Consider the following 25,331-nt stretch of genomic DNA (forward strand, 5'->3'; position numbering starts at 1 on the left):
CTGTAATTTTTTCCTTTGGATAGTCCATATATAAATTGGTTAATGGTTAGTATGTTATTTTTCTCATACTTATTTAGAAGATTTTAGAAATGCAGATTTTAGAAATGTTTAATTTTTCTCTGAAAAACTGATATCTCTTCCTTTCTCTTCTTTTTTGAGATTTTGGGACTGAGAAGTTTGAGGACAGTACTCTGGTTTCTTTTTTGTAGTCTCAGTTTTCTCTAGTGATTTGTTTATACCCCCACAGAACATCGTGTGCTTAAAAATATTTCTTTGTTTTTCAGGTTCTAAATGGCTTCTAAGAAGTTGGGTGGAGATATTCATGGTAAGTAGACTGTTAGATATCATGCTTAAAGCTATGACTTGATCAGAGGATTTGAAATCACTTAGCATTGTGTAAGTGCCTCTTTATGTTTATTTAAATGAGCAGCTTGAGAAAAAGTTCTACAACAGTGTAGCATATACATTCCAGTGGATTTCAGGTAATTTAATATTGAAGTATTTAAGTAGATAAACTTTAGAGTCTCTGTGGTTATTGTACTTAAAATTACCAGAGATGGGTAGGTAGCCTACCTATTTTTACTGTTCTCCAGCAGTATTTTTTTTTTAAAAGATTTTATTTATTTATTCATGAGAGACATGGAGAGAGAGAGACAGAGACACAGACCAAGGGAGAAGCAGGTTCCCTGCAAGGAGCCTGATGTGGTACTCGATCCCGGGATCACGCCCTGGGCCAAAGGCAGACGTTAAACTGCTCCCTTCAGCAGTATATTGAAGTATATTACGTTCTCTTTCTTATTCTCTGGTCATAGGTCTTTGCCATCTCAGGTGTGGAAAAACTCTAAATCTATAGTTAACACTTAATTTTTTTTTTTTAATGTTTTGGTTTAGTGTCCATCCCTGTCATCCTCTCCCTGCCCCACAGTGATAGGACATAATTACTGCAAATAAACCGTGATTAGTAATTACAGAAATGTGAGTAGTGGTAGCTACAATTTTGCATTTGAAATGAATAGTTTATCATCCTTTTTTAAGTTATGACCTTCCAGAATTGAATACATTAATAAACTTTATTATCTGCATTTGGGAGGAATGGAGGTGCTTAAGAAGTTAAAATTAGACCCTCTTTTCATACAGTAGAAGAATTAAATACCAGAAATATCCAAACAACTTAGTTTTTTTAAAAGGGTTTTGGGGGGTACCTGGGTGGCTCAGTTGGTTAAGCATCTAACTCTTGATTTTTGCTCAGATCATCATCTTGGGGTTGAGATTGAGCCCCATGTTGAGCTCTGCCCTGGGCCTGCTTAAGATTCTTTCTCTGTTTCTCCTTCCCCTTTAAAAACAAAAAGTTTTTTTAAAGCTGATCTTCATTTTAAAAATCATGTCCTTGTAAGAATGATTTGCCAGACTGCATGACAATATATTGGTGCTGCTCTCTGGTTGCTTGATCATATCAGTCAACTGAGTCAGGCTGCAGCAGCAGCAGTCATTGGGGTTCTAACTTAGATATTTTATACAACAGTTTAATATTTAGAATTATTGTGCATATGCTTACATATATCATTTGTTTGTGTTTTGTTAAATCCTTCTGGAGTTAAGTTACTCAGAATCTGGAATTTGCGTTCTTTATAGCAGGTCAGGCATCAGATCTGCCAGGTAAGCTATTTCTTATTGTCTAAGGATTATTAGACAATACTTTCAAAATATTCAAATGATAGTAAAAGGCAGATCTGAAGTTGTTTCTGGATCACTTTTTTAGGGAAAAAGAGAAGACAGAGCAAAGGACAGAGGAAAGTTCTGGGGAGAGAAAATAGCAAAAATGAAAGAGTTGAACTTATTTCAAAAGATAAGCAATGTATCTTGACACTTTGGGAAGTCCTTTTTGACTGGAGTGAAAATAAGATGGACTCCAGGTTATGGTGTTCCAGCTAAACACTTTAGAGAGAAGATTCTAATTTTGAAGTTATCAATAAAGAATTTTTAGAAATTCCTCCATCTCCTTACATTCCTTACCAAAATTTTATTAAGTGAAGCATTCTACCTAAAATTCGAGAAAAGATTTTTCTTTCTCCCTTAACTCCTCCCTCCCTCCCTCCCTCCCTCCCTCCCTCCCTCCCTCCCTCCCTCCCTCCCTCCCTCCCTTCCTTCCTTCCTTCCTTCCTTCCTTCCTTCCTTCCTTCCTTCCTTCCTTCCTTTTCTCTCTTTCTCTTTCAAGTAGGCTCCATGCCCATCCTGGAGCCCAACATGGGGCTTGAACTCACAACCCTGAGATCGAGACCTGAGGTGAGATCAAGAGTCTGATGCTTAATCAACTGAGCCACCCAGGTGCTTCCCTGAGAAAAGATTTTTCTTTCTCTTTTCAGCTTCTTCTGCTTCAAACTGCTAAGCTCCTACTTGAATTTCTATAGCTTTAAAGTTTTTAGAGTAAAGAATCTTATGTTTTTAGATATCTTGTAGTTTAAGGAATAGAAATTAAAGGAAATAGGCAAAAAAAAGGAGGAGGTGGAGAATAGCAGTCTTACTGACATATGAATGCAGGAAGTCAAGTTGAACCTGGTCTTACAAGTCTGAAATTAGCCAGGAAACTAAGGCTCGAATTCCCTCCATCTCTCAGGAAGCTGCGTAGCCTTTTCTTACTGCTTTTCTCTGCAGGCATGCTCCATTTTTATTCTTCTGTTTGTAGACTTGCTTTCTTGGCTTGTTTGTATAGAATGCGTAGGGTCAAAAATGGCCAATCCTGTTGTGATGCTGCATGCTACTTGATCTTTCAGTTTAAATGGCTAGCATCATATAGCTAAAGTTTTTCCATCTTTTGGCCAAAGGAGTATCTGATTGCACAGCCTAGCTTATAGGCCTATGGATTGATTCTCCCTAAGGTAGGTATTATCTGACTGGCCCATAGGGGTTAGTAGGTGTATGTGTGTGTGTAATTCTTCCAGGGCATTTAGGGTGTGGACAAGGAGGTAACATCTGCTCTTATAACTGGATATTAAATTGCTTTTTTTCTTTTTAAATATTTGAGCTGACTATATCTTGTGCTATCTTCTGTCTTCTGACTAGTATTTGATTTACCTTCAGGTTCTTTTTTTTTTTAGCTAAGGTTGAACTTCCACTGTCATTAATAACTACATATCCCTAGATAACAGAATAAGAGAATAAGCAATTCTCAAAGACCTTTAACAATATTGTTCTTAAAAAAAAAAAAATATATATATATATATATATTCTTATATTATGTAAAATGCAAACCCTTGGCTTAGTTTAGTGGGTTTTTTTTGTTTTGTTTTGTTTTTAAGATGTTTACTTATTCATGAGAGAGAGAGAGAGAGAGAGAGAGAAAGACAGAGAGGCAGGCAGAGACAGGAGAAGCAGGCTCCATGCAAGGAGCCTGGTTTGGAACTCCATCCCGGGACTCCAGGATGATGCCCTGAGCCGAAGGCAGATGCTCAATCTCTGAGCCACCCAGGCGTCCCTGGCTTAGTATTTTTTTTAAAGATTTTATTTATGAGAGAGAGAGCAAGAGCGGGGGGTGGGGAGAGGGGGAAGCATGTTTCCCATTGAGCAGGGAGCCTGATTTAGGGTTCCATCCTAGGACCTTGGGATCATGACCCCAGCCAAGGGCAGATGCTTAACTGATCCTTGGCTTATTTTAAATCAGGACTTTCTTGAAGTCTGGTGCTTAAAATGTCAATGCTCTTTAGTTTTTAACTTATTTTCCACTTGTTTCATCTAAGAAAAAGTTTCCAGCAAACAAATAAATTCCTCTTTTAGTATCTGAGAAAATGCCTTGACATTCTAATTTAGGAAAAAATAAATCTGTATAATCAGATAATACTTAATAAAACTAAACCCTTTCCTTTGAAAGGCCATGCTGTCCTATTTATGACCATTGAGCTAGCTAACTTTTTTTTTTTTTTTAAGATTTTATTTATTCATGAGAGACAGAGAGAGGCAGAGACATAGGCAGAGGGAGCCTGATGTGGGACTCGATCCCAGGACCCTGGGATCATGACCTGAGCCAAAGGCAGATGCTCAACCACTAAGCCACCAGGTGCCTGAACCAGCTAACTTCTAAGGGAAGTTCGTTCATTTTGCCCTTGGTTTAATTTTTCCTAGGATATTGAAATACTTTTTCTGCTGAGTGATAGAAAAAGGTATTTTACTTTGAATTGTTTTAAAAGTTGATCTGTTACTGCTTTACAGTGTAAAGAAGTTGGTCATCATTTAATTATTGCTCCCCCTCCCCCACTGTCTTTCAAGATTTTCTCTTTATCTTTGTTTTCAGCATTGTTACTATGATGTGCCGTGGTGTGATTTTTCTGTGTATTTATCCTGCTTGAAGTTAGCTAAACTTTTTGGATCTGTGGGTTGATCTTTCATCACTTTGGGAAAATTTGCAGCCATTATTTCTCTTCACATTTCTTCTGCCCCCCTTGTTTCTTTCTTATCCTCCTGAGACTTTAATCATACATGTATTAGGCTTTTTGATATTGTCCTAAAGATCTCTTAAGGCTCCATTCCATTTTTTTTTCCCCCTTTGTGTTTCAGTATGGTTAATTCCTTTTGACCTAACCTCAGTTTCTCTGATTCTTTCTTCTGCTAAGTATTTTCTGGTTATCCATATAGCCTGGTTATGAACTAGTAAAGATTTTCTTCTCTGATACTGCATTTTCATTTCTAGCATTGTTGTTTTGTCTTTTTATATTTCTCTCTCTTGTACTCATATGCGGGACGGCTGGGTGGCTCAGTGATTGAGTGTCTGCCATCTGCTCAGGTCATGATCCCGGGGTCCGAGGATTGAGTCCTGCATTGGGCTGCCTGTGGGGAGCCTGCTTCTCCCTCTCTCTATGTCTCTGCCTCTCTCTCTGTGTCTCTCATGAATTAATAAATAAAATCTTAAAAAAAATTCCTCATCTGCTCACACAAATTCATCTTTTCTATTAGATCCTATATAACATATTTATTATAGTTACTTTAAATTTTTCTGATGATTTCAATATTTTGGCTATTCCTCAATTTGGGTCTAATGACTGGTTCCTCTCTTATTGATAGATTATGTTTTCTTCTTGGTGTGTTTTATTTTTGATTGAATGCCAGACATTGTATATGAAAAAGGTGATTTTGTAGGTTAGCTGGCTTTTGTTGTTAGGGTGTGAGTAGGATTTTCTTGTGACTTCACATCCCATCCTATAGCAGATATCTGTATAGTTTTGTGTACATCTCTCTACATGTGTGTCTATTTAACTTTATGTGTTTATTATTTATTTTAGAGACATGGGCAAAGGGAGAGGAAGAGAATCTCAGGCAGACTCTTTGCTGAGTGCAGAATCCCACATTGGGGCTCCATCTCAACCCTGAGATTATTATTATTATTATTTTTTAAAAGATTTTTATTTATTCATGAGAGACATAGAGAGAGAGAGAGAGAGGGGCAGAGACAACAGGCGGAGGGAGAAGCAGACTCCATGCAGGGAGCCTGACGCGGAACTCGATCCCGGGTCTTTAGGATGAGGCCCTGGGCTGAAGGCAGCGCTAAACCGCTGAGCCACCCCGGCTGCCCACAGCCCTGAGATTATGACCTGAGCTGAAATCAAGGGTTGGATGCTTAACCAACTGAGTCACCCAGTCGCCTCTTATTTAATTTTAAAGCTGACGCGAGACGCCTGGGTTACTCAGCAGTTGGGCGTCTGCCTTTGGCTCAGGATGTGATCCTGGAGTCCTGGAATCGAGTCCCACATTGGGCTCCCTGTATGGAGCCTGCTTCTCCCTCTGCCTATGTCTCTGCCTCTCTCTCTCTCTCTCTCTCTCTCTCTCATGAATAAATAAATAAAATCTTAAAAGTAAAGCTGATGCAGTGGCTTTAGGTAGTGATACCCAGTCATGGAATTGTATCTTTCACTTAATTTTAAGTTTGGTCTTTACTGATGTTCTTTTTCAAAAACTTTGATTTGAATTCTCAATTTGAATTCATAGTAAAACCTGAATTACGCATATTCTAGTTTCTATCCTCCATTGAGGATCCATTGCCCCTCTCCCCTGAAACTGTCACTTTGTTTCAGGAAAATATGCAGGTGACAAGATTAAAAGCACATCAGCAATTCAGAAAGAAATTCTGAAAGAAAACACAATGAAGCCTTCCCAGGATTCATCCTGAGAATATTTTATTTTCAGCCTAGTCTCTTCCATTATGGCATAAATCAAAGTGATATGCAGAACCTGACTTCAAGGAACTTCTGTAGCCACAGTCATCAGAGATGTACTTTTTTTCTTTTCCCAAACTGAACTTAAGAAAGTGGGCTCATGGGATGCCTGGGTGGCTCAGCGGTTTGGTGCTTGCCTTTGGCCCAGGGCGGGATCCTGGAGACCTGAGATCAAGTCCCACGTCGAGCTCCCTGCAAGGAGCCTGCTTCTCTCTCGCTGCCTCTCTCTCTGTATCTCTCATGAATAAATAAATAAAAATTTTTTTTTTTAAAAAGCAGGCTCAGATATAAAATATCTTTAAAAAAAAGGATTTTACCCATTTAGCTTTTTTTTTTAAGATTTTTATTTATTATTCATGAGAGACACACACAGAGAGAGAGAGAGAGAGAGAGAGAGAGAGAGAGGCAGAGACACAGAGGGAGAAGCAGGCTCCATGCAGGGAGCCCGATGTGGGACTCGATCCTGGGACTCAGGGATCATGCCCTGGGTGGAAGGCTCAACTGCTGAGCCACCCAGGTGTCCCTAGCTATTTATTTTTAAAATATTTTAAAGTAATCCCTATAGTCAATGTGGGGCTTGAACTTAACTCTGAGATCTAGTTGCATGCTCCATCCACTGTATCCACTGAGCCACCCAGGTTCCCCTAAGAGATTTTTTTTTTTTTAAAGATTTTATTTATTTATTCATGAGACAGAGAGAGAAAGAGAGAGAGGGAGGGAGGCAGAGACACAGGCAGAGGGAGAAGCAGGCTCCATGCAGGGAGCTCGATGTGGGACTTGATCCCCGGTCTCCAGGATCAGGCCCTGGGCTGAAGGCGGCGCTAAACTGCTGAGCCACCCAGGCTGCCCGAGCTGTTTTTTTTTTTTTTTTTAAGATTTATTTATTTATTCATGAGAGACATAAAGACATAGGCAGAGGTAGAAGTAGGCTTCCCACAGGGAGCGGGATGTGGGACTGGATCAGGAAGGATCCCAGGATCACTCCCTTAGGCCGAAGCCTCAACCTCTGAGCCACCCAGGTGTCCCAAAGATTTTCTTTTTATTAAGAGAGAGTGCTTGCATGCAGGTGGCAGGGTGGGGTGGAGGAGGGGCAGAGAGAGAGCGTGAGAGAGGGTCTCAGGCAGCTTCCACACCCAATGTGGAGCCCTGTGGGGGCTCAGCCTGTGGCCTGGAGATCATGACCTGATCCGAAATCAAGAATTGGATGCCTAACTGACTGAGCCACCCTCAAATATTTTTTTATCTTTTTTTTTTTAATTTTTATTTATTTATGATAGAGGAGAGAGAGAGAGGCAGAGACATAGGCAGAGGGAAAAGCAGGCTCCATGCACCGGGAGCCCGACGTGGGATTTGATCCTGGGTCTCCAGGATCGCTCCCTGGGCCAAAGGCAGGCGCTAAACCGCTGCGCCACCCAGGGATCCCATTTTTTTATCTTAAAATAAGGTCTACACCCAAGAGTCCCCTGCTCTACCAGCTGAGTCAGCCAGGTGCACGTAAATGCCTTTTTGCCCTTTATTCCTACCTCCTCCCCCCAATAATCACGTAACTGTTGGCTCGTTTCCTACGAACAAAGTTTAAAGGACTAAGACCAGGGAAGGCTAGAGGGTTGTGCCAGATGACCTTGGCATTGGCGTTATTAGTGAAATGAAACTGCTTTTTAAAGCAGAAACCTGTAATTGGTGTTAAGGAAGAGAAATAGCAGTTGTTTAAAGGTGTAATATTTGATCTTTCTGTCCCTAAGCCAGGGCCTACTTTGATTTATAGAATATAAGTCGTCAGTGTATACAGCACTGTCAGTTTCCTAACTGAAAGGTAGGCAAGGAAACTGAACACTCTTTGAAAGATAGTCTCATTTGGTTCAGGTATCTTAACTATATTACTTTTTTTGTGGATAGTTTCTTCCTCTGCTCCCATCACCATTCTACAATAGAGCTGTTCATTTAAGAAAATTTTGTTAGTTTATTGTGGATGAGTTTTCTTATATTTGTATATCATATATGCTTGTGTTATGGGTAAGATTTTTTCAGTATGTGTATTTGTGTGTGTGTTGTAATTAACCTGCTTTGAACATTCTGAAATGAAAGACTGAATTTTGTGATTAAATGTAAATCTTTCCAGTGCTTCTTAGAAAATGCTAGTTTCAGCTTTATCTCCATATCAAGACACTAGATAAAGTTAAAAATCTAATTTTCAGTAAAATTTGAGTACCTTTTTTCATGGAAGACAGATAAAATTTTTTTTTTACATTAGAGAGAACTTTGCTTTTAATCTCTACAATATAAAGAATTTTGTAAGTGACAGAGGGTTTTAGTTTTGTAACCAATACTTGTTTTTTGGCAAGCTGTGATGGTACCGGACATTTTGGTGGGGTGTATTTTTATGAGTAGCCTTACCATTTTAGGTAAACCATTTTGAATTGTAATAAATATTAATTGAATGTGAGTTAGCCATGGGGGGGGGGTGAGAGTTAAATATGAAAGAAGTGTGAGACCATGTCTTTTTTATTTGTTCTTTGCTTATTGAGCATCTTATCTGCCAGATAATATGCTGAAATTGGGAGGTGTAGATATGAAACATTTCTCTCTCAAATTCTCACTCAGAGTCTCAAGGCGGAGTATAAGGAAGTTATTCATACAGAGTGGTAAGACCTGACAAGCTAGTATGAACTGGGTGTTCTGAGATTGAGAAGGGAATTCTTTTTTTTTTTTTTTTTTTTAAAGATTTTATTTATTCATGAGAGAGAGACAAAGACACAGGCAGAGAGAGAAGAGAAGCAGGCTCCATGCAGGGAGCCCGACATGAGACTCAATCCTGGGTCCCCAGAATCATGCCCTGGGCTGAAGGCCGCGCTAGACTGCTGAGCCACTGGCTGCCAAGAAGGGAATTCTTAAGCTCATTCTTAAAGGACTAGAAATAATCAAGTGAAAAAGGGTGGGAATATGACAGGCATTGTCATCTGAGAAAGTACTTCTAAAGATAGGACCAACTAGGAAGCTTTCTTAGAATATTAATAATTATGGTTATTTCCCAGAAAAATTGTTAAATTGTATTATTCTGTCCAAGAACATTCAAGAAAATATACCGGTGTGAGGCCCAGAAGTAATTCTTATTTTGCTAGCTATTAATAGTCAAAAAGCAGGAACTGTTTCATTGTCCTTGGTAATTCTGCCAGTAAGTTAACCCCCAAACCTGGTCCAGAAAAGAAACCATGTACAATTGGGAGTGTATAGGTAGTTAGAGACATATACAAGAGCCTCTCTTATTTTGTCTGACCCTATAAATGAGTGATAATGTCCTGGTCTTTCTGTATGATTCAGCTGTTTGGCAGAGAACCTTCAGGGAGTTAAAGCAGGTCAGTTGTAGATGTTTATGTCTCCTGGTAATCTTGTTGTGATTCCCATGCTCTTGTCTGATTTTCCTTTTTCCTTTTTTTTTTTTTTTTTAAGGTTTTATTTATTTGAGAGAGAGAGAGCAAGAGCAGGGAGGAGGGGCAGAAGGAGAGGGAGAAGCCGACTCCCTGCTGGGGAGGGAAGCAGGGAAGCCCAAGGGGCTGGTAGGATCCCAGGGCCCTCGATCATGACCTGAGCCAAGGCAGACGCTTAACTGACTGAGCCCAGGTGCCCCTAGTTTTCCTTTTTTCATAATTGCTGTTTCTTGAATATTTCCACATCTGTTACAGAATATGGTTTTAAAAAATGTAATTTTTTGTATTAATTAGAAATTATTCTTTCCAAAGTAGAGAAATCCTAGTCAAGATTGTTTTGTGGAGGTTCTATCAGTTCAGCAGTATTTATTAAGTGCCTAATATGTGTAGGTTTTGACAGTACATCAGTGAATAAAATAGACTTCAATGTTTGTCTGTAAGAAGCTTACATTCTATTGGACCAGACAATAAATATAATCTAAAAATGAATTATTTAGTATGTTAGAATGTAGTAAGTGCTATGGTAGAAAGGATAGATGGTAACATGGGAGTACTGCAGTGAGAGGTAGTAATTTAATTTTTTTAAAGATTTTATTTATTTATTCATGAAAGAGACAGAGAAGCAGAGAGAGAAGCAGGATCCTTGCAGGGAGCCCGATGCAGGACTTGATCCCTGGACCTAGAATCATGCCGTGAGCCGAAGACAGGCACTCAACCACTGAGCCACCCAAGTGCCCCCCACCCCCACCCCTTTTTTAAGAAGAACAGGTAGTAATTTTAAATATAGTGGCCAGAGTAAGTCTCATGAGAGAGTGACATTTGAGCAAAGACTTGAAGGAGGCGAAGGAATAAGTCATGTGAATATTTAAGGGGAAAAATATTACAGATAGGGGACGTAGCCACTGAAGATTTTTAAGGTGGGTTTGACCCCGTCATGGTTGAAGAACAATTACCATGAGTTAGTGCAATGAGCAAGGAGGTAAGAAAGAGTTGAGAACAGAGGGATGGTGGGCTTTGGGGAGGCCTTTTTGGCTTCTGTGAGTACTTTGGCTTTTACACTAAGTATAATTGAAAATAAACCCTAATAAGATCAAGTAGGCGCAAGTAAGATTTCCTCCACAGAAATCTAGGGTCAGGAGAAGGTAAGCAGTCAGAGGAGCAAATCTCTATAACTTCTAGTTTTAGGATAGCATAAATTAATGTTGTATCCTAGTTATAAGATTATAGCAAACAAATAATAAAGTTCTTTGCTGATATTTTCTACTTTATTTTTGATTGTAGGGACTTTCAGTTACCTTGATGATGTCCCATTTAAGATAGGAGACAAATTCAAAACACCAGCTAAAGTTGGTCTTCCTATTGGCTTCTCCTTGCCTGATTGTTTGCAGGTGGTCAGAGAAGTACAGGTAAGTGGTCATTTTTAGTTAAAGTTTAGTGCATTTAAAAATTTATTTTTATGTATTTAATTTTTTTAAAAGATTTTATTTACTTATTCTTGAGAGACACAGACAGAGAGAAGCAGACACATAGGCAGAGGGAGAAGCAGGCTCCATGCAGGAAGCCAGATGTGGGACTCGATCCCGGGACTTGAGGATCACGCCCTGAGTCAAAGGCAGATGCTCAACTGCTGAGCCACCCAGGCATCCCACATTTAAAAATTTAAAGAGAACTTGATATATAGTAAAGTAGGGACAAAACCATTCTCCTATCTTTTATTTGTATTTCTTATGGCTGTTGCTTGGCTCACATTGTGTGTCTGTCTCTCTCTCACACACATACATACACACTTATATATGTTTATATATCTGTTATAGATCTGCAGTCTGTTAGACTATATATTCCTGGGATTCTGTGTCTTGTCTGAAACAAATCCCCACTGTCCATCTGGCTTGCATATTCACCTCTTTTCTTTCTCTTTTTTGATGTCCTTATTATCTTCTTGGTCACTCAAATTGGGAAATATATTTCTCTGCTGTGTCTCATCTTTATCGTCCAGTTCATATATATTTATTTATTTATTTATTTATTTATTTATTATTATTTTTAACCTAGACTATTGCAGTGGCCTCTTTAATTGATCCTTTTGCTTGTGGCTTTTTTTTTTTTTTTGTATTTTTCATATTGTTTCTAGAATAATATTCCTAAATTAAAGTTTCAAATTGTTACATCCCTATTAAAAAAAATACTTAAACGATTCTCCAGTCCTTACTGAGTCTAGACATAAGGTTGTGGTAAAATATTTCAGTTTATCATCTCTTCCATACCTCCTATGAACCAGGTTACTACCAATTCATTGATCACACCACATGTGTTGTGTATTGTTCTATGCTTTTTCTCATGAGCTATATAACCTCCACTTGGAATGTTTTCCCTTTCTCACTGTACCAAAAGCTGTCTGCCTGTTAAAATCTGTGTATTCTTCTAGACTGTGCTTAAATGCCTTCTCCTCAATAGCTTCTTTCTTGACCCTTTCTTATTCATTCATTCATTCATTCATTTAATTTTTAAAAGATTTTATTTATTCATGAGAGACCCAGAGAGAGAGAGACAGAGACACAGGCAGAGGGAGAAGCAGGCTCCATGCAGGGAGCCCGACGGGGGAATCGATCCCGGGTCTCCAGGATCACGCTCTAGGCTGAAGGTGGCACTAAACTGCTGAGCAACCCAGGCTGCCCAATCCTTTCATCTTTAAAGCTTAGTTCTATAGAAATGTATAGAATTACTTGAAAGCAGCAAATAGCCTTATATTATGTGACTTCCTTTCTTCCCTCAGTATACATTTATTGAGTGCCTACTTTTAAGCAGTGCTCTACTAGGGCTGGAGACAGAGATAAATACCTTAATCACTGTCCTCACTGAGCTTACAGTTTAGAGAAAGAGTCATGGGAAAATAGGAAAGTATACTACCTGTAAGACACTTCTTTCTGTGATTAAAGATTTTTAAATATATGACTTTCTGGCAAAGGAGTTTTGTTTCTGGGGGATTCTCTGAGGCGCCACCATGTTACCCTAAGAAATATTTATCTTCTAGTCTGTATGCAGTGGGTAATCAAATGGGAGAAGTTCAGTTTTGTTTTTAAAAATAATAACTTTATTTAGATATAATTCACATACATTGAAATTCACCTTTTTAGGTTTCCACATAAGTGGTCTTTAGTATATTCAAAGTGTATAATATAACCATCATTACTGTGTAATTCCTGAGTAGTGTTGTCATCCCCAAAAGAAATGCAGTGCCCATTAGCATTTACTCTGTATTTCCCTCTCTGCCCCTAGCCCCTGGCAACTGCTAAATCTACTTTGTCCCTGTGGATATGGCTATTTTGGACATGTCATGTAAATGAAATAATACAATAGATAGTCTTTTGTGACTGACTCATTTCACTTACCATAATGTTTTCAAGGTTTATCCATGTTGTATGAATGAAGTATTGGTATGTCATTCCTTTTATGGATTAATGTTCCATTGTATGGATACACTACATTTGGTTTTTCCATTTATCAATTGATGGACATTTTGGTGGTTTCCACTTTTTATTATGAATAATGCTGGTATAAAAGTATGAATATAAAAAAAAAAGTATGAATATAGGTTTTTGTGAGGATGTATGCTTTCAATTTTCTTGGGTACATAAGTAGAATTGCCGGGTTGTCCTATGGTAACTGTTTAACCTTTCCAAAAGGGAGGAACCACTACACTGTTTTCCAAAGTGGCTGCCATTTTAGAGTCTCACCCCACAGTGCATGAGGGTTACAATTTATCCACATCCTTGCCAACTCTTCTTATCCATCTTTTTGATTATATATATCCTTGTGGGTTTTGCAATGGTCTCTTACTGTGGTTTTGGTGTGTATTTTCTTAATTATACTAATGATGTTGAACATTGTATATAATTTTGAATACTGAATTGATAACCCTTTTGTGTATGGAGAGGTTATTGGGCCAAGAGAGACACAGATTTCCCGTATAAAGTTTTACATAGTTCTGTTTATCTGGTGACTTTTTTATTGGCAATAACAAATGTCAGGAAATACCTCTCTGTGTGCAGGATACTACTTTTAAAAATAGGGTTAAAAAAACTATTTTCTTTTAATAGTTCTCCTCTTATTCAGTGTTTCATTGATTCATCCAGAAAACTTGTTTTGAATCCCATATTGTTGTGTTACTCTTTGCTGGGAATTTTCTATTTTTTTGATCAGCATAAAGCATTAATAAATGCATGGTACTGTGCTCACTATATTCATAGCACCCACTAATAAAAAAGCAGGAGATTTGAGCTCCATTCCTGTGTGGAACAGTTGAAATATTTTTGTTCTCTAATTGTATATAGTACCTTTAAACTTTGACTATCTGGGCCTCCATGGGGGATTTGGTTGTAGTATTGGTGCTGGTCTGCTTTTGTTGACAAGAGTCACACCTAGGGCTCTGGACAGATCCCTTGATGCTTCCTGTGACTTTTGTCATATTTTCCTTTTTTTTTTTTTTTTAAGATTTTATTATTTTATTCATGATAGACACAGAGAGAGAGAGAGGTTGGTGGGGGGGCAGAGACATAGGCAGAGGAAGAAGTAGGCTCCATGCAGGGAGACGGATGTGGGACTTGATCCTGGTACTCCAGGATCATGCCTGGGCTGAAGGCAGGTGCCAAACCGCTGAGCCACCCAGGGATCCCCCTTTGTCATATTTTCCCTTGCATGACTGTACAGACTTGAGTTTTCAGCTAAAAATTCATCCAAGTGAGCCAGTAAAGCACACAAGTAATCCTTGCACTTAGGGCCTACAGAGCTTTCATTGAATAGTAATTGTGGTGGCCGTTAGTGTCATGGTTTAGAGCAGAATCTGGTATCACTCATTCATGAACTTGAATTGCCATGTAATAACAGTGTCGTCTTGTACATATTTCTTAGGCCCTCCAGGCCACCATATCCTCATCTATAAAATGGGGATAATTAACTTTTAAGGTTGGTATAAGGATTAAAGAAAGTAATACTTTTATAATATTTACTGTGGTTCCTGGTATGCCATAAATATTAGATGCTGCTGTTACTTATTTGTGCACTCAAACCACACTCTTATTTTTTCACTGTAATATTTCTACTGTCTTTTTCCTGTGTTCCAAGTATTCTGTATTACTTTGGTAATTAAAAGTCAATAAAGGTTTTACAAAAAAGGAAAGAAATTTCTAGTTCTTGAGTGTTAAACTTCAGGGACCTGTATTTATAGGCAGTGGGCAGTTGGTTACAGCCTTTTTTTGGTGGAAGGAGCCAGATGCAAAATTGATTTCCTCTACTGGTTAGAAGCAGCAGTCTGCTCAGTGCTGTTTTTTTCACTGTACCCATTAGTGGTAGAAAGGAAGTGCCATAATTGCCCAGGTGGCCTTTCTGGGGTTCAGCAGCTGGCTTAGGGGTATAAATGGACAACATCTTTTTCTTTTTTAAAGGTGTTGTTGTTATTTTTAATAAGGAGGCTCCATGCCCAACACGAGGCTTTGAACTCCCACCCCTTAGATCAAGAGTTGCATGCTCCACAGACTGAGCCAGCCAGCCATCTCAGGGGCTGAACAGACTTTGATGTGTGCATTTCCAGGCTTCTCTTGTGTTGTTTGAAGCTGAAAAGCTTGGGAATGACCAAAGTTTCTTGTGCTCTAAAATTCTTGTCTGTGCATGTAGGCTTCTTTCCTGCCCATCCCCCTCTTGTCTCTTTAGCCTTGAATGTGCATATAGACATTATTTATGTCTATGTTCACTTTAGAGTGAACACCAGGTTTTGTTTCTCCTCTCCAAGGTGAATTTTTTTTTTAAAAGATTTTATTTATTTATTCATGGGAGACAGAGAGAGAGAGAGAGAAAGGCAGAGACACAGGCAGAGGGAGAAGCAGGCTCCGTGCAGGGAGCCCGACATGGGACTGGATCCTCGGTCTCCAGGATCAGGCCCTGGGCTGAAGGTGGCGCCAAACCGCTGAGCCACCTGGGCTGTCCAAATTTTGTTTTTTGTAAATGGTGTATTTTTTTTTCAATGTCCAAATGAAATTTTTGTAAATTGTGATATAGGTGAAGGTATGGTTAAGGAAGCAACAACCATGAAGTGAATCCTTATGCAGTTTGCACTGTAAAATCCTACTTCGAATCTAGACATCTAGATATCTTAGTAAGTACTTTTCCTGTATTTAGAGTATAATCTGTTCATTATAATTTAATAGATAGTAGTTTAAGAACATAGAATCTAGTTATACTGCCTGGGTTCACATCCAGGCTCTACCACTTACCAGCTTTATGACCTTGGGCATGGCTCTTGTAAATTGAGGGTAACAACAGTACCCACTTTAAAGGGTTGTTGAAAAGATCCAGAGAGTTTTGTTGAAAAGATCCAGAGAGTTAATACAAAAAAGTGTTTAGAATCTTTTCTGGTACCTGGTAAGTGCTTCTTAAATATTAGGGGCTCTTGTTATTATGAGCACAGGCTCTGTCTCCAGCATTGTGCTAGATAATAGAGACCCTGAGAGGATCTAAAGCCCAGTGGCTGCCTGCAAGAGGCTTGTGATATTGCTGGGGGGAAGTGTTTAGAAAAAAATTAAAGATTAAATAAATGTACATGTGGTCACTTTTGCTTGACATCACCTGATAGACACACATGCTATGTAGGATTTCAGAGGAAGGGACAAGGCCATCAGGAAAGCTTTATAGGTGGCTGCCGAGCTCTGCTTATCTACCAGTGAAGAATTCTAGGAAGAGAAGTGGCCTGAGGGGAGGGAAGAGAAGCAAGGCAAGTGGTTGTCAAGGTACTTTTGGCCTGGTATGTATGATTAGTTCATTTCTGGAAGTAATCTGGGAGTGTAGTTTGATTAAACCATATAAGGAGCTTAGAAAGCCTTGGTCTTCCTGACTGGGGATCATCTCATACACCGTAAATGCTGCCTTGCCAAGGTTCTGTTGTGCTGGTGTGAGGAAGAATTCGCTGGAAGAATTGAGTCGGTGAGGGACAACCACCTGGGTTCACACCTCCTTTCTGTGCTGTGTCTTTGCAGTATGACTTCTCCTTGGAAAAGAAAACTATTGAGTGGGCTGAAGATATTAAGAAAATCCAAGAAGCCCAGCGGGAAGCAGAACGCAAGGCTGAGGAAGTAGAAGCTAAAGTGAATTCTAAGAGTGGCCCAGAGGGTGACAGCAAAATGAGCTTCTCCAAGACTCACAGTACAGCCACAAAGCCACCTCCTATTAACCCCATCCTTGCCAGCTTACAGCACAACAGCATCCTCACCCCGACTCGGGTTAGCAGCAGTGCCATGAAACAGAAAGTTCTCAGCCCACCCCACACAAAGGCAGATTTCAATCCTGCTGACTTTGAGTGTGAAGAAGACCCATTTGATAATCTGGAGTTAAAAACTATTGATGAGAAGGAAGAGCTGAGAAACATTCTGGTAGGAACCACTGGACCCATTATGGCTCAGTTATTAGACAATAATTTGCCCAGAGACGGCTCTGGATCTGTGTTACAGGATGAGGAGGTCCTGGCATCCCTGGAGCGGGCAACCTTGGATATCAAGCCTCTTCACAAACCTAATGGCTTTATAACCTTACCACAGTTGGGCAACTGTGAAAAGATGTCTCTGTCTTCTAAAGTGTCCCTCCCCCCCATTCCTGCAGTAAGCAATATCAAATCTCTGTCCTTCCCCAAACTTGACTCTGATGACAGCAATCAGAAGACAGCCAAGCTGGCAAGCACTTTCCATAGCACATCCTGCCTCCGCAATGGCACCTTCCGGAATTCCCTGAAGCCTTCCACCCAAAGCAGTGCCAGTGAGCTCAATGGGCATCATACTCTTGGGCTTTCAGCTTTGAACTTGGACAGTGGCACAGAGGTGCCAACCCTGAATCCCTCAGATCTGATCTCCCAGATGCCTTCCCTCTCTGTCTTGTCTGTGTGCACAGAAGAATCATCACCTCCAAATACAGGTCCCACGGTAAGCCTTTTAAATCCCTCTGATTTAGAGCTCTAAAGATTTCTAAATTCTGGGTAGCATTTGCTACCTCACATTCTTCTTTTCAAAATTTAGGGCAAAATGGGGACATGGCTTTATTGACCTTGTTTATGTATGTTCTGGTTATTTTCCTGAGGACAAAGGACTGTTAGCTTTGCACCTAGCCTGGTTATGTTTGCTTGTTTTCCTACCTGAATCTTTTTGGTCTTTCCTTTAAAAAGATAAATGTATATTATGTGTTAATGGATTAGTCTTTCTGCCTAATCACTTTGTTCTTTTCTCTGCTGCCTTTGTTTTTAAAGGCTTTCTTTGTAATTTTTTATCTACTTTTTCCTACTTTATTTGTTTTTTGAAGGTTGCTTGGCACTCCTCATTATATCTTCTCTGCTTTCTGCTCTCCCATCTTATTCTGCCCTGAAGGTTGGTTCTTGTGTGTACAATGATTTACCTGTGTTTTTCATCAGAACATGTGGTGCCTTAGTAGCTGGGAGGTCATTTGTATTGGAAGTCTGAGCAAAAGTAGAAATTTGTCACTTTTTTAAACTTGCAGATATTAATTCTACAATTCCTTTTTTGGCTCACTATTAAGAATTGTGCAGTTTTCTCCAAAGAGAGGGAGAAGAGAAGGTTGGAATTTGAGTTAGTGTTGAAAGATGGATAACAAAAATTGAACTTGTTATTACCCTGAAGAAAATCTGATTTTGGCACACAAAAAGGTTGCAGGTGCAGTGTGGTTCCTTTATTTGTCATAAAATGTAGTCTTAGCTCCTGATGTGGTTTCAGCAGCACAGAACAGTATGTTACTGCATTCTAGAATAGAAATCATAAAAGTCCAGGAACTTTTTGCTATACCAGTTCACAGATTTTTAACGTGATGGCATATCAAGAGACCATTTAGAGCCAGAGAGGAGCCTGATTGTATTGGTGGGATATCTGTCAGAGACCTTGATAAGCCGATAGAAAGATGAGCCTTGGCCTACTTTAAAGTAAGTGCAAAGTCCCAAGAGTAGCATTCTTGGTAAGTAATTGTCTCTCTGTGTGAGTGCTTGCATTGTCAAAGAGCTCTCTGCTGTTTATAAACTTTTGTAGACCTTGGCCTAGATAAACTTGACTGTGCAGAACACTCTGTGTTATCTCTTAGTAATGTACTTCACCCTCCTACTTCCTGGTCAGTAGGATACTCTTCATGACTCATTGTATGGTTTAGAGAAATCAAAAGCACTCTGGGGAAGATCCTCAGCCTCAAATCTCCTTTAAAATTACAGTGACCATTAAGAGGCCAAAGCTGATGAACTAATCAAACCAGAACACCTGTCACTCTGATCTGATTGTGGAGTTTCTTTTGGGTCCATTCATTTCAGGGTAAGGTGCGGGGGGGTTGGTTTCTTGCTGGCTTGGGGACTTTCTGTCTTCAAGGGGCAAATAGAGCTGAAGTTCTGGTGGTTTGTTTTTTTTTTTTTTTTTCTGGTGTTTTTCTAAGAAAGTCATGACCCTTATCCCCAAGAAGCAAAGCCTGGTTTTCTTCTATCTGTCTTAGTCTCTGAGGCTCATACTGAGAACCTTTCCCAGTGAACAAAGCACTTCTCTTCAGGATAGTTTGTGACTGCAGGGTGAGCGGAGTGGAGTGGTGGTCAACTGGGCTGCATACACCCTTTATGAAGGAACTCTGAGGGAAGTGGTCCTAGAGTTTGGTTCTTGTTCGCTGTTTCAGGCCCAATGTGTGGGTCTCACTCTTCAGATTCTGATTTTATGTTTTACTGTTTATATAAACTAGTGTTAGAAGTTAAGAAGTCCATGTGATCATTTTGAGAAGCATCATCTTGTAATGTGCCCTTCTGAGACCAGCATAGAATTGCTAGCCTGTCTTTTCCCACTACATGTCAGCCTTTTGTGGGCCTTGCTCTGCTTATTGGTTAGGCTCATTTTGCTATTGGGTTCTCTTTCTCCAGATATGGAAACATTCCTTACTCTTCCACAGTTGTTTCAGCAAAATACTTCCGCTCTTTCCTTATACCTCTGAGTTATGTATTTACTAATTTTAAATAAGCATTACAATAGTGCCAGTTTGCTTTGAAAGTATATTTTAAATAATTTTTGACATATAGACTCTCAGCTTTTAGGTGTTCAGATCTGTTTATCTTTTCTTCTGTTACCATTGATTTAATTCTTACAAGGCCTCTATCTCTAGATTTTTAAAATGAAATTTTTTTATCAAAGTAATACAAGCACATTGGAATCATCACATTTACTTCTTAAAAAAGATTTTATTTATTTGAGAGAGAACATGAGAATGAACAGGGGGAGTAGCAGAAGAGTGGAGAGGGAGGGGAAAGAATCTCGAGAAGACTCATCACTGAGTGCAGAGCCCCAACCTCGACACAGGGCTCAATCTCACAATCCTGAGATCATGACCTGAGCTGAAACCAAGAGTCAGATGCTTAACCAGCTGAGCCACTCAGGCTCATTTATTTGTTTTAAAAATTTTATGTATTTAAGTAATCTCTGCACTCAGTGTGGGACTTGAAGTCATGACCCCAAGATCAAGAGTCGCATGCTCTTCTGACTGAGCTAGCCAGGTGCCCAATTGAGTCATATTTAAAAGGCCCATATTGGGCTCCTTGCTCAGGAGGGAGGCTCCCTGCTCAGAAGCAGAGTTCGCTTCTCGCTCTCCCTCTCCTTCTCCCTCTCCCTTTCACTTGTGCTTGATCTCTCGCTCACCCTCAAATAAATGAATAAAATCTTTAACCCTCCCCTTTTTAAAAAAGATTATTTTAGAGAGAGTGAGTGAGTGGGGAGAGGAAGATTCCCACTCTGTGCTGAGCACAGAGCCTGATGTGGGGCTCCATTTCACGACCTGAGATCAGGACCTGAGCTGAAACCAAGAATTAATTGGTCACTTAACACCTGCGCCACCCAGATGCCCTTAAACTTTTTTTTCTTTAAGATTTTATTTATTCATGAGAGAGAGAGGGAGAAGCAGGCTCCATGCAGGGAGTCTGACGTGGGACTCGATCCGGCGTCTCCAGGATCAGGCCCTAGGCCGGAGGTGGCGCTAAACCGCTAAGCCACCGGTGCTGCCCGCCCTTAAACTTTTTTTAATGAAGTATAAACTCCCCTGATTTTTAGCATTCCTGTGCTTTTCTGTGTTCTTCCACTTTAGAGTGCACCACCCTGCCATAGCTTTTGAGATCTTCCATTTCTGGAGATTTTTACATTTATTCATGGTGTGCCATGCTTTGTTCATTGATTATGCTTGGCCCTCCTGGATCCTTTCAAACAGGCTGTGAGATGTGGGATGCCTGGGTGGCTCAGCAGTTGAGTGTCTGTCTTCTGCTCAGGGCATGATCCCAGGGTCCAGGATCAAGTCCCGCATTGGGCTCCTTGCAAGAAGTCTGTTTCTCTCTTTGCGTCTCCCATGAATAAACAAAATCTTAAAAAAAAATTTAAAATCTGAGATGTTTTTCATATTTTGTTTTTTCCTTTTCTGGAATTCCTGTAACTGGATGTTGGACCTCCTTGACTGTTATAATTTGCTATCCTTTTCTATATTATTTCCTATCTCTGTCTTACTTTAAGAGAATTTAAAAATTTTTCATTTTTTAAAGTCATCTCTAAAGTTTGATGCTCAAACTCCTGACCCCAAGATTAAGAGTCACATGCTCTACTGACTTAGCCAGGTGCCCCCTCTTTATGTTTTACTTTCTAGATATATCCTTGACTATCATAATTTTTTTTTTTAATCTCAGCCTTTTTTTCTTTTCTTTTTTTTTTTAATTCATGAGAGACAGAGGCAGAGACATAGGTAGAGGGAGAAGCAGGCTTCCTGTGGGGATCCCGATACAGGACTTGATCCCAGGAACCCTGAGCCAAAGGCAGATGCTCAACCACTGAGCCACTCAGGCATCCCAAATTTCAGCCTTTAAAAAAAATTTTTTTTTATTCATTTATTCATGAGAGACACACACAGAGAGGCAGGGACACAGGCAGAGGGAGAAGCAGGCTCCATGCAGGGAACCCGCAGGACTCAGTCCTGGGACTCTAGGATCACATCCCCAGGCCGAAGGCAGCGCTAAACCGCTGAGTCACCTGGGCTGTCCTTCTCTTTCTCTAGATTAAATTTCAGCCTTTTAAATAAAATTTTACTCTATCATATTTTAAATTTCCAACTGCTTTGTTTTTTCCCTCTTTTGGTTTGGTGTCTCTGGCTTTGTGTTCACATTTAAAAGTGAGGCACTTAAAAAAATTAACGATGCAGGGACTGTATGTGTTGGGGTGTGTTTGCCAATTATTAAGCTTTCCTGTAGGTTGGTTAGTAGGCTTTGGGGGACTGCAAAATGTCAACACAGAACATTTTGAGAGCTTACAGTTGCACCTGAGAATTCTCCTTGAGGGTTAAGGAAGGCTGGGGAAGGGTAGTGTGTAGACTTTTAATTAAATCTCCTTTTGGTTTTTACACCTTACTCTGCCATGCGCTGTGCTGTGCCTTGTGTCCTTATTTTAGTCCTAGAGACTGAACCTTCTACCTACCTCCTGAAGAGGATTGGGGGAGAGGAGGACGTGCCTAAGGGTTTTATTGCTCTGATCACTTGCTTTGTGCCCTTGCTTTATTCCAACAGTACCTGCTCCTCCCAAATGCTGAAGCGCAGCCCTCTCAGGAGTTTGAGGAGCTAATGAACTGACTCTCCTTTCTCCCACGTATTTATAACTTCATTGCTTCTGCTTAGTTACCATAGCTCCATTAGCATTCCAAGTTCTAAAATTTCATTGAAATATATTGTCCACTGCTGTTCCCTCTTTCTTTGACCTTAAATATTAATAGTTTTGTTTTATTATTTCAGTGGGCTTTGGGGAAGGAGAATCAGGGTCACTTTGCTGTGTTAAATTCTCTCTTTGAAATCCTAATAGACCTCCATTTATTCTACAACTGATGAGTAGGGCCCTGTGAATGCCAAGCCTAAAGCTAGGCCCTGGGAATTCAGAAATACATGTGACATGGTAACTAACCCCTGGGAGTTCACATTAACATACTGTGACGTGGTGAGTACTGTGTCTGCAAGATGAACAAACCCTATTTGGCTGTTGGTATTCTCAAGTCCAGGTAGACTCTGCCCCTGAAGAGGCTGGTGTGATCCAGTCGCTGTCCTTGTTGTGACTCTTAGGAGTTAATGACTGAGCCCTTTGACTGGGCTGCCAGGGGTGCTGTGTGTGAGGTAGGGAGGGGGAGACAATGGGCTTTGAGGCCTGTAGTCTTGACTTTTCCCAGCTGACTTAGAAGAAAGTATCTGGTCATAGCTATATCATTTTGAGTGTCTTTCTGAGACCAGGAGTCTGTGCTGCTTGCCCACCCCCACTCCCCACAAAGGAAGTAAAATTCTGTTGAAAGAAATGCTTTTCCTGGTTCTTGGGAGCTAGGACAAACTGTAAATAAAACAGCTGTGACCTTGTTCATGTTGGTTTGGTCCTTTGGCCTGAGAATGAGGGGCCTTCAGGCCTTGGGTCTGAGTCATTATCAGAAGTGGTGGGCGGAGTCATGGGATTCTACCCACCAATCAAACTGAGGTTAATAGGGTCCGATGGCAGGGAGCAGCTGCCTACGGCTGCCTACGGGGCAGTCGAGGCAGGGTCCTGGAGTCACATTTCCTTCCTTGAAGGCCCCGCCTGGTGTGACTAATAGTCCCTCAGTCTTGGCTCTGTAGTATGGCAGCTGTGGCAGGGAACCGGATCCTTGTAGCTCATGGTGTGGGGCAGAGGTGGAGTGCCCTCGAAGCCCTGAGCCCCTGAGCCGGCCATGCAGGGGAACGTGCGGCACGTGCAGTCTCTGCCCAGCCCAGGGATAGGAGCAGGAATAGACACATTGTTGGGAGAGAGTCAGCCCCAGAGTTAGGGTTGTCTGAGGTGAATGATCTTTTTAGGACTCTGACATACAACAGCCTGAGAAACGGATAATGGAGCCCTGGAGAGAAATCATAGCAGCCGTCTTGCCATTAGTCCCATGGGCAGCCTCAGAACTTCTCTCATTCAAGCCCAAGGGATTTGAACACATGTTGCTCTTGTGGTATTTTCTCATTCTGGGATGAGCCCAGAGGGCAGTCACAATTTCAAGTGTCTTCCCAGTTTTTTTCCCTTGTGTGGTGTTACCTTACTGTTCTCCAGGATGTCTGGCCAGCAACCTGGCTCTTTCTTGCAGGCAGACTGTTTAGGAGTTTAATTAGTGTCAGAAATGGCAAGCCCCTGGACTGGGCTACTTCAGTGACCTGTCTTCTGGGACCTCAGTCTTCTTTCTTCCTGCCTGATCCTCTTGTTTCTCCACCACCAGGTCACACCTCCTAATTTCTCAATGTCACAAGTGCCCAATGCTCCCAGCTGTCCCCAGGCCTATTCAGAACTGCAAACACTGTCCCCCAGTGAGCGGCAGTGTGTGGAGACAGTGGTCAACATGGGCTACTCATATGAGTGTGTCCTGAGAGCCATGAAGAAGAAAGGAGAGAATATTGAGCAGGTGAGTGGTTGGTTGGCTGGTTGGTGATGGTGGGATCAGCCTGGAGAGAGGTCCTAGAACAGTGTCCTGCTTGTATCCTAGAGCCCTATCACACTCAGCCCCAGCGTTGTGAGTTGGCATGACTCGGCAATTTGTCCGGGGAAACTCACGCCCTCAGCATAGTGCTTCTACTTAAGGGGCTGCTCTGGGACCTAGGCTGGAGAAAAGCCCTGGGAGTATTTGAGCCATTGGACTGTTCTCTACCCCTCCTGAGAGGGCACACTAGGCTTGAGGTATGGTCAGATGTCTCCTAGAAACGTTTATCTTGTCATAGCTGCCCCAGAGTGTTCCAAAATAGGGTACTGGAGTCCTAAACCTTGGGGCCATTTCTGACGTGGCCTTTTTGTTAGAATATCCTGCCCAGGCTGTGGAGTTGACATTATGGGAGACGGGAGTCAGTTGTGACAGGAATTCCTTTGAAAAATGACTGCTCGTGTTTAGAAGGGTGTGCCTACCTATTCAGCAAATAGTCACTGAGGTCCTGTTGTGTTAGATGCGGTTCACAGTAGAAAATCAAGTCCTATCCAGAATCTAATAGCGAGGTGGGGAGCAGACATCACACTTGCTGGCTTGTGTAAGACTCTTGGGAAGCACCGAAAAGAGTGGTAATAGATCCTCAAACCTCCTTTTCTTTTCTTAAGATTCTCGACTATCTCTTTGCACACGGACAGCTCTGTGAAAAGGGCTTCGACCCTCTTTTAGTGGAAGAAGCTCTGGAAATGCACCAGTGTTCAGAGGAAAAGGTAGGACCTTTTGTGTTTTATAGGAACCCTCTGGAAAGGAGGGACAAAGTAGTTTTCCTCTGGCCAAGAACCCTCTTTCCCTACCAGTGACTGCAGACAGAAGTAGTCAGAATGCATTTTCTCTCAAGTGTCCAGATAGGCATTCAGCTAGTTTGGGTTGTTACGTTTGACGAAGCACTGGGTTGAAGACTGTCTAGAGTCCCAGGGAAAGGAAAGGGAAGGGAAAATGGAAATGACCTGGGCAAAAAGCTAGACTTTTGGATGACTGGGGAGATCTATAGTCTCTTTGCCTAGCCTGCTCTCTGGAGAGCAGCTGTTTCTGGGTTCAGTATCCTGCCTTGGTGTGAGTATGGATTTTGGTTAGTGGGACCCATGAGTCAGCAGAATTTGGAACTGGGCATAGTTTCTGAAGGATGAGTTATACCATCAACTAGTCTGCCTTGGCT

General features: G+C 40.9%; 1 protein-coding gene across 5 annotated transcripts in view; it reads left to right on the forward strand.

The window, feature by feature from the left end:
- Positions 1-25,331, forward strand: part of UBAP1 (ubiquitin associated protein 1) — an 84,868-nt gene that overhangs the window by 58,250 nt on the left and 1,287 nt on the right. For 3 of the 5 annotated variants that reach the window (XM_077912314.1, XM_077912316.1, XM_077912317.1), the window contains 4 exons: positions 285-325; positions 16,651-17,586; positions 23,921-24,103; positions 24,784-24,885. In XM_077912314.1, coding sequence (XP_077768440.1) covers positions 285-325; positions 16,651-17,586; positions 23,921-24,103; positions 24,784-24,885 — 1,262 coding nt within the window. Of the gene's footprint in view, positions 1-284; positions 326-10,906; positions 11,032-15,676; positions 15,774-16,650; positions 17,587-23,920; positions 24,104-24,783; positions 24,886-25,331 lie in introns of those variants that run through there. The other 2 variants (XM_077912315.1, XM_077912318.1) reach the window with 2 other exon arrangements.

This window comes from Canis aureus, chromosome 10, assembly GCF_053574225.1.
Source record: "Canis aureus isolate CA01 chromosome 10, VMU_Caureus_v.1.0, whole genome shotgun sequence".
NCBI classification, from domain to species: Eukaryota; Metazoa; Chordata; class Mammalia; order Carnivora; family Canidae; genus Canis; species Canis aureus.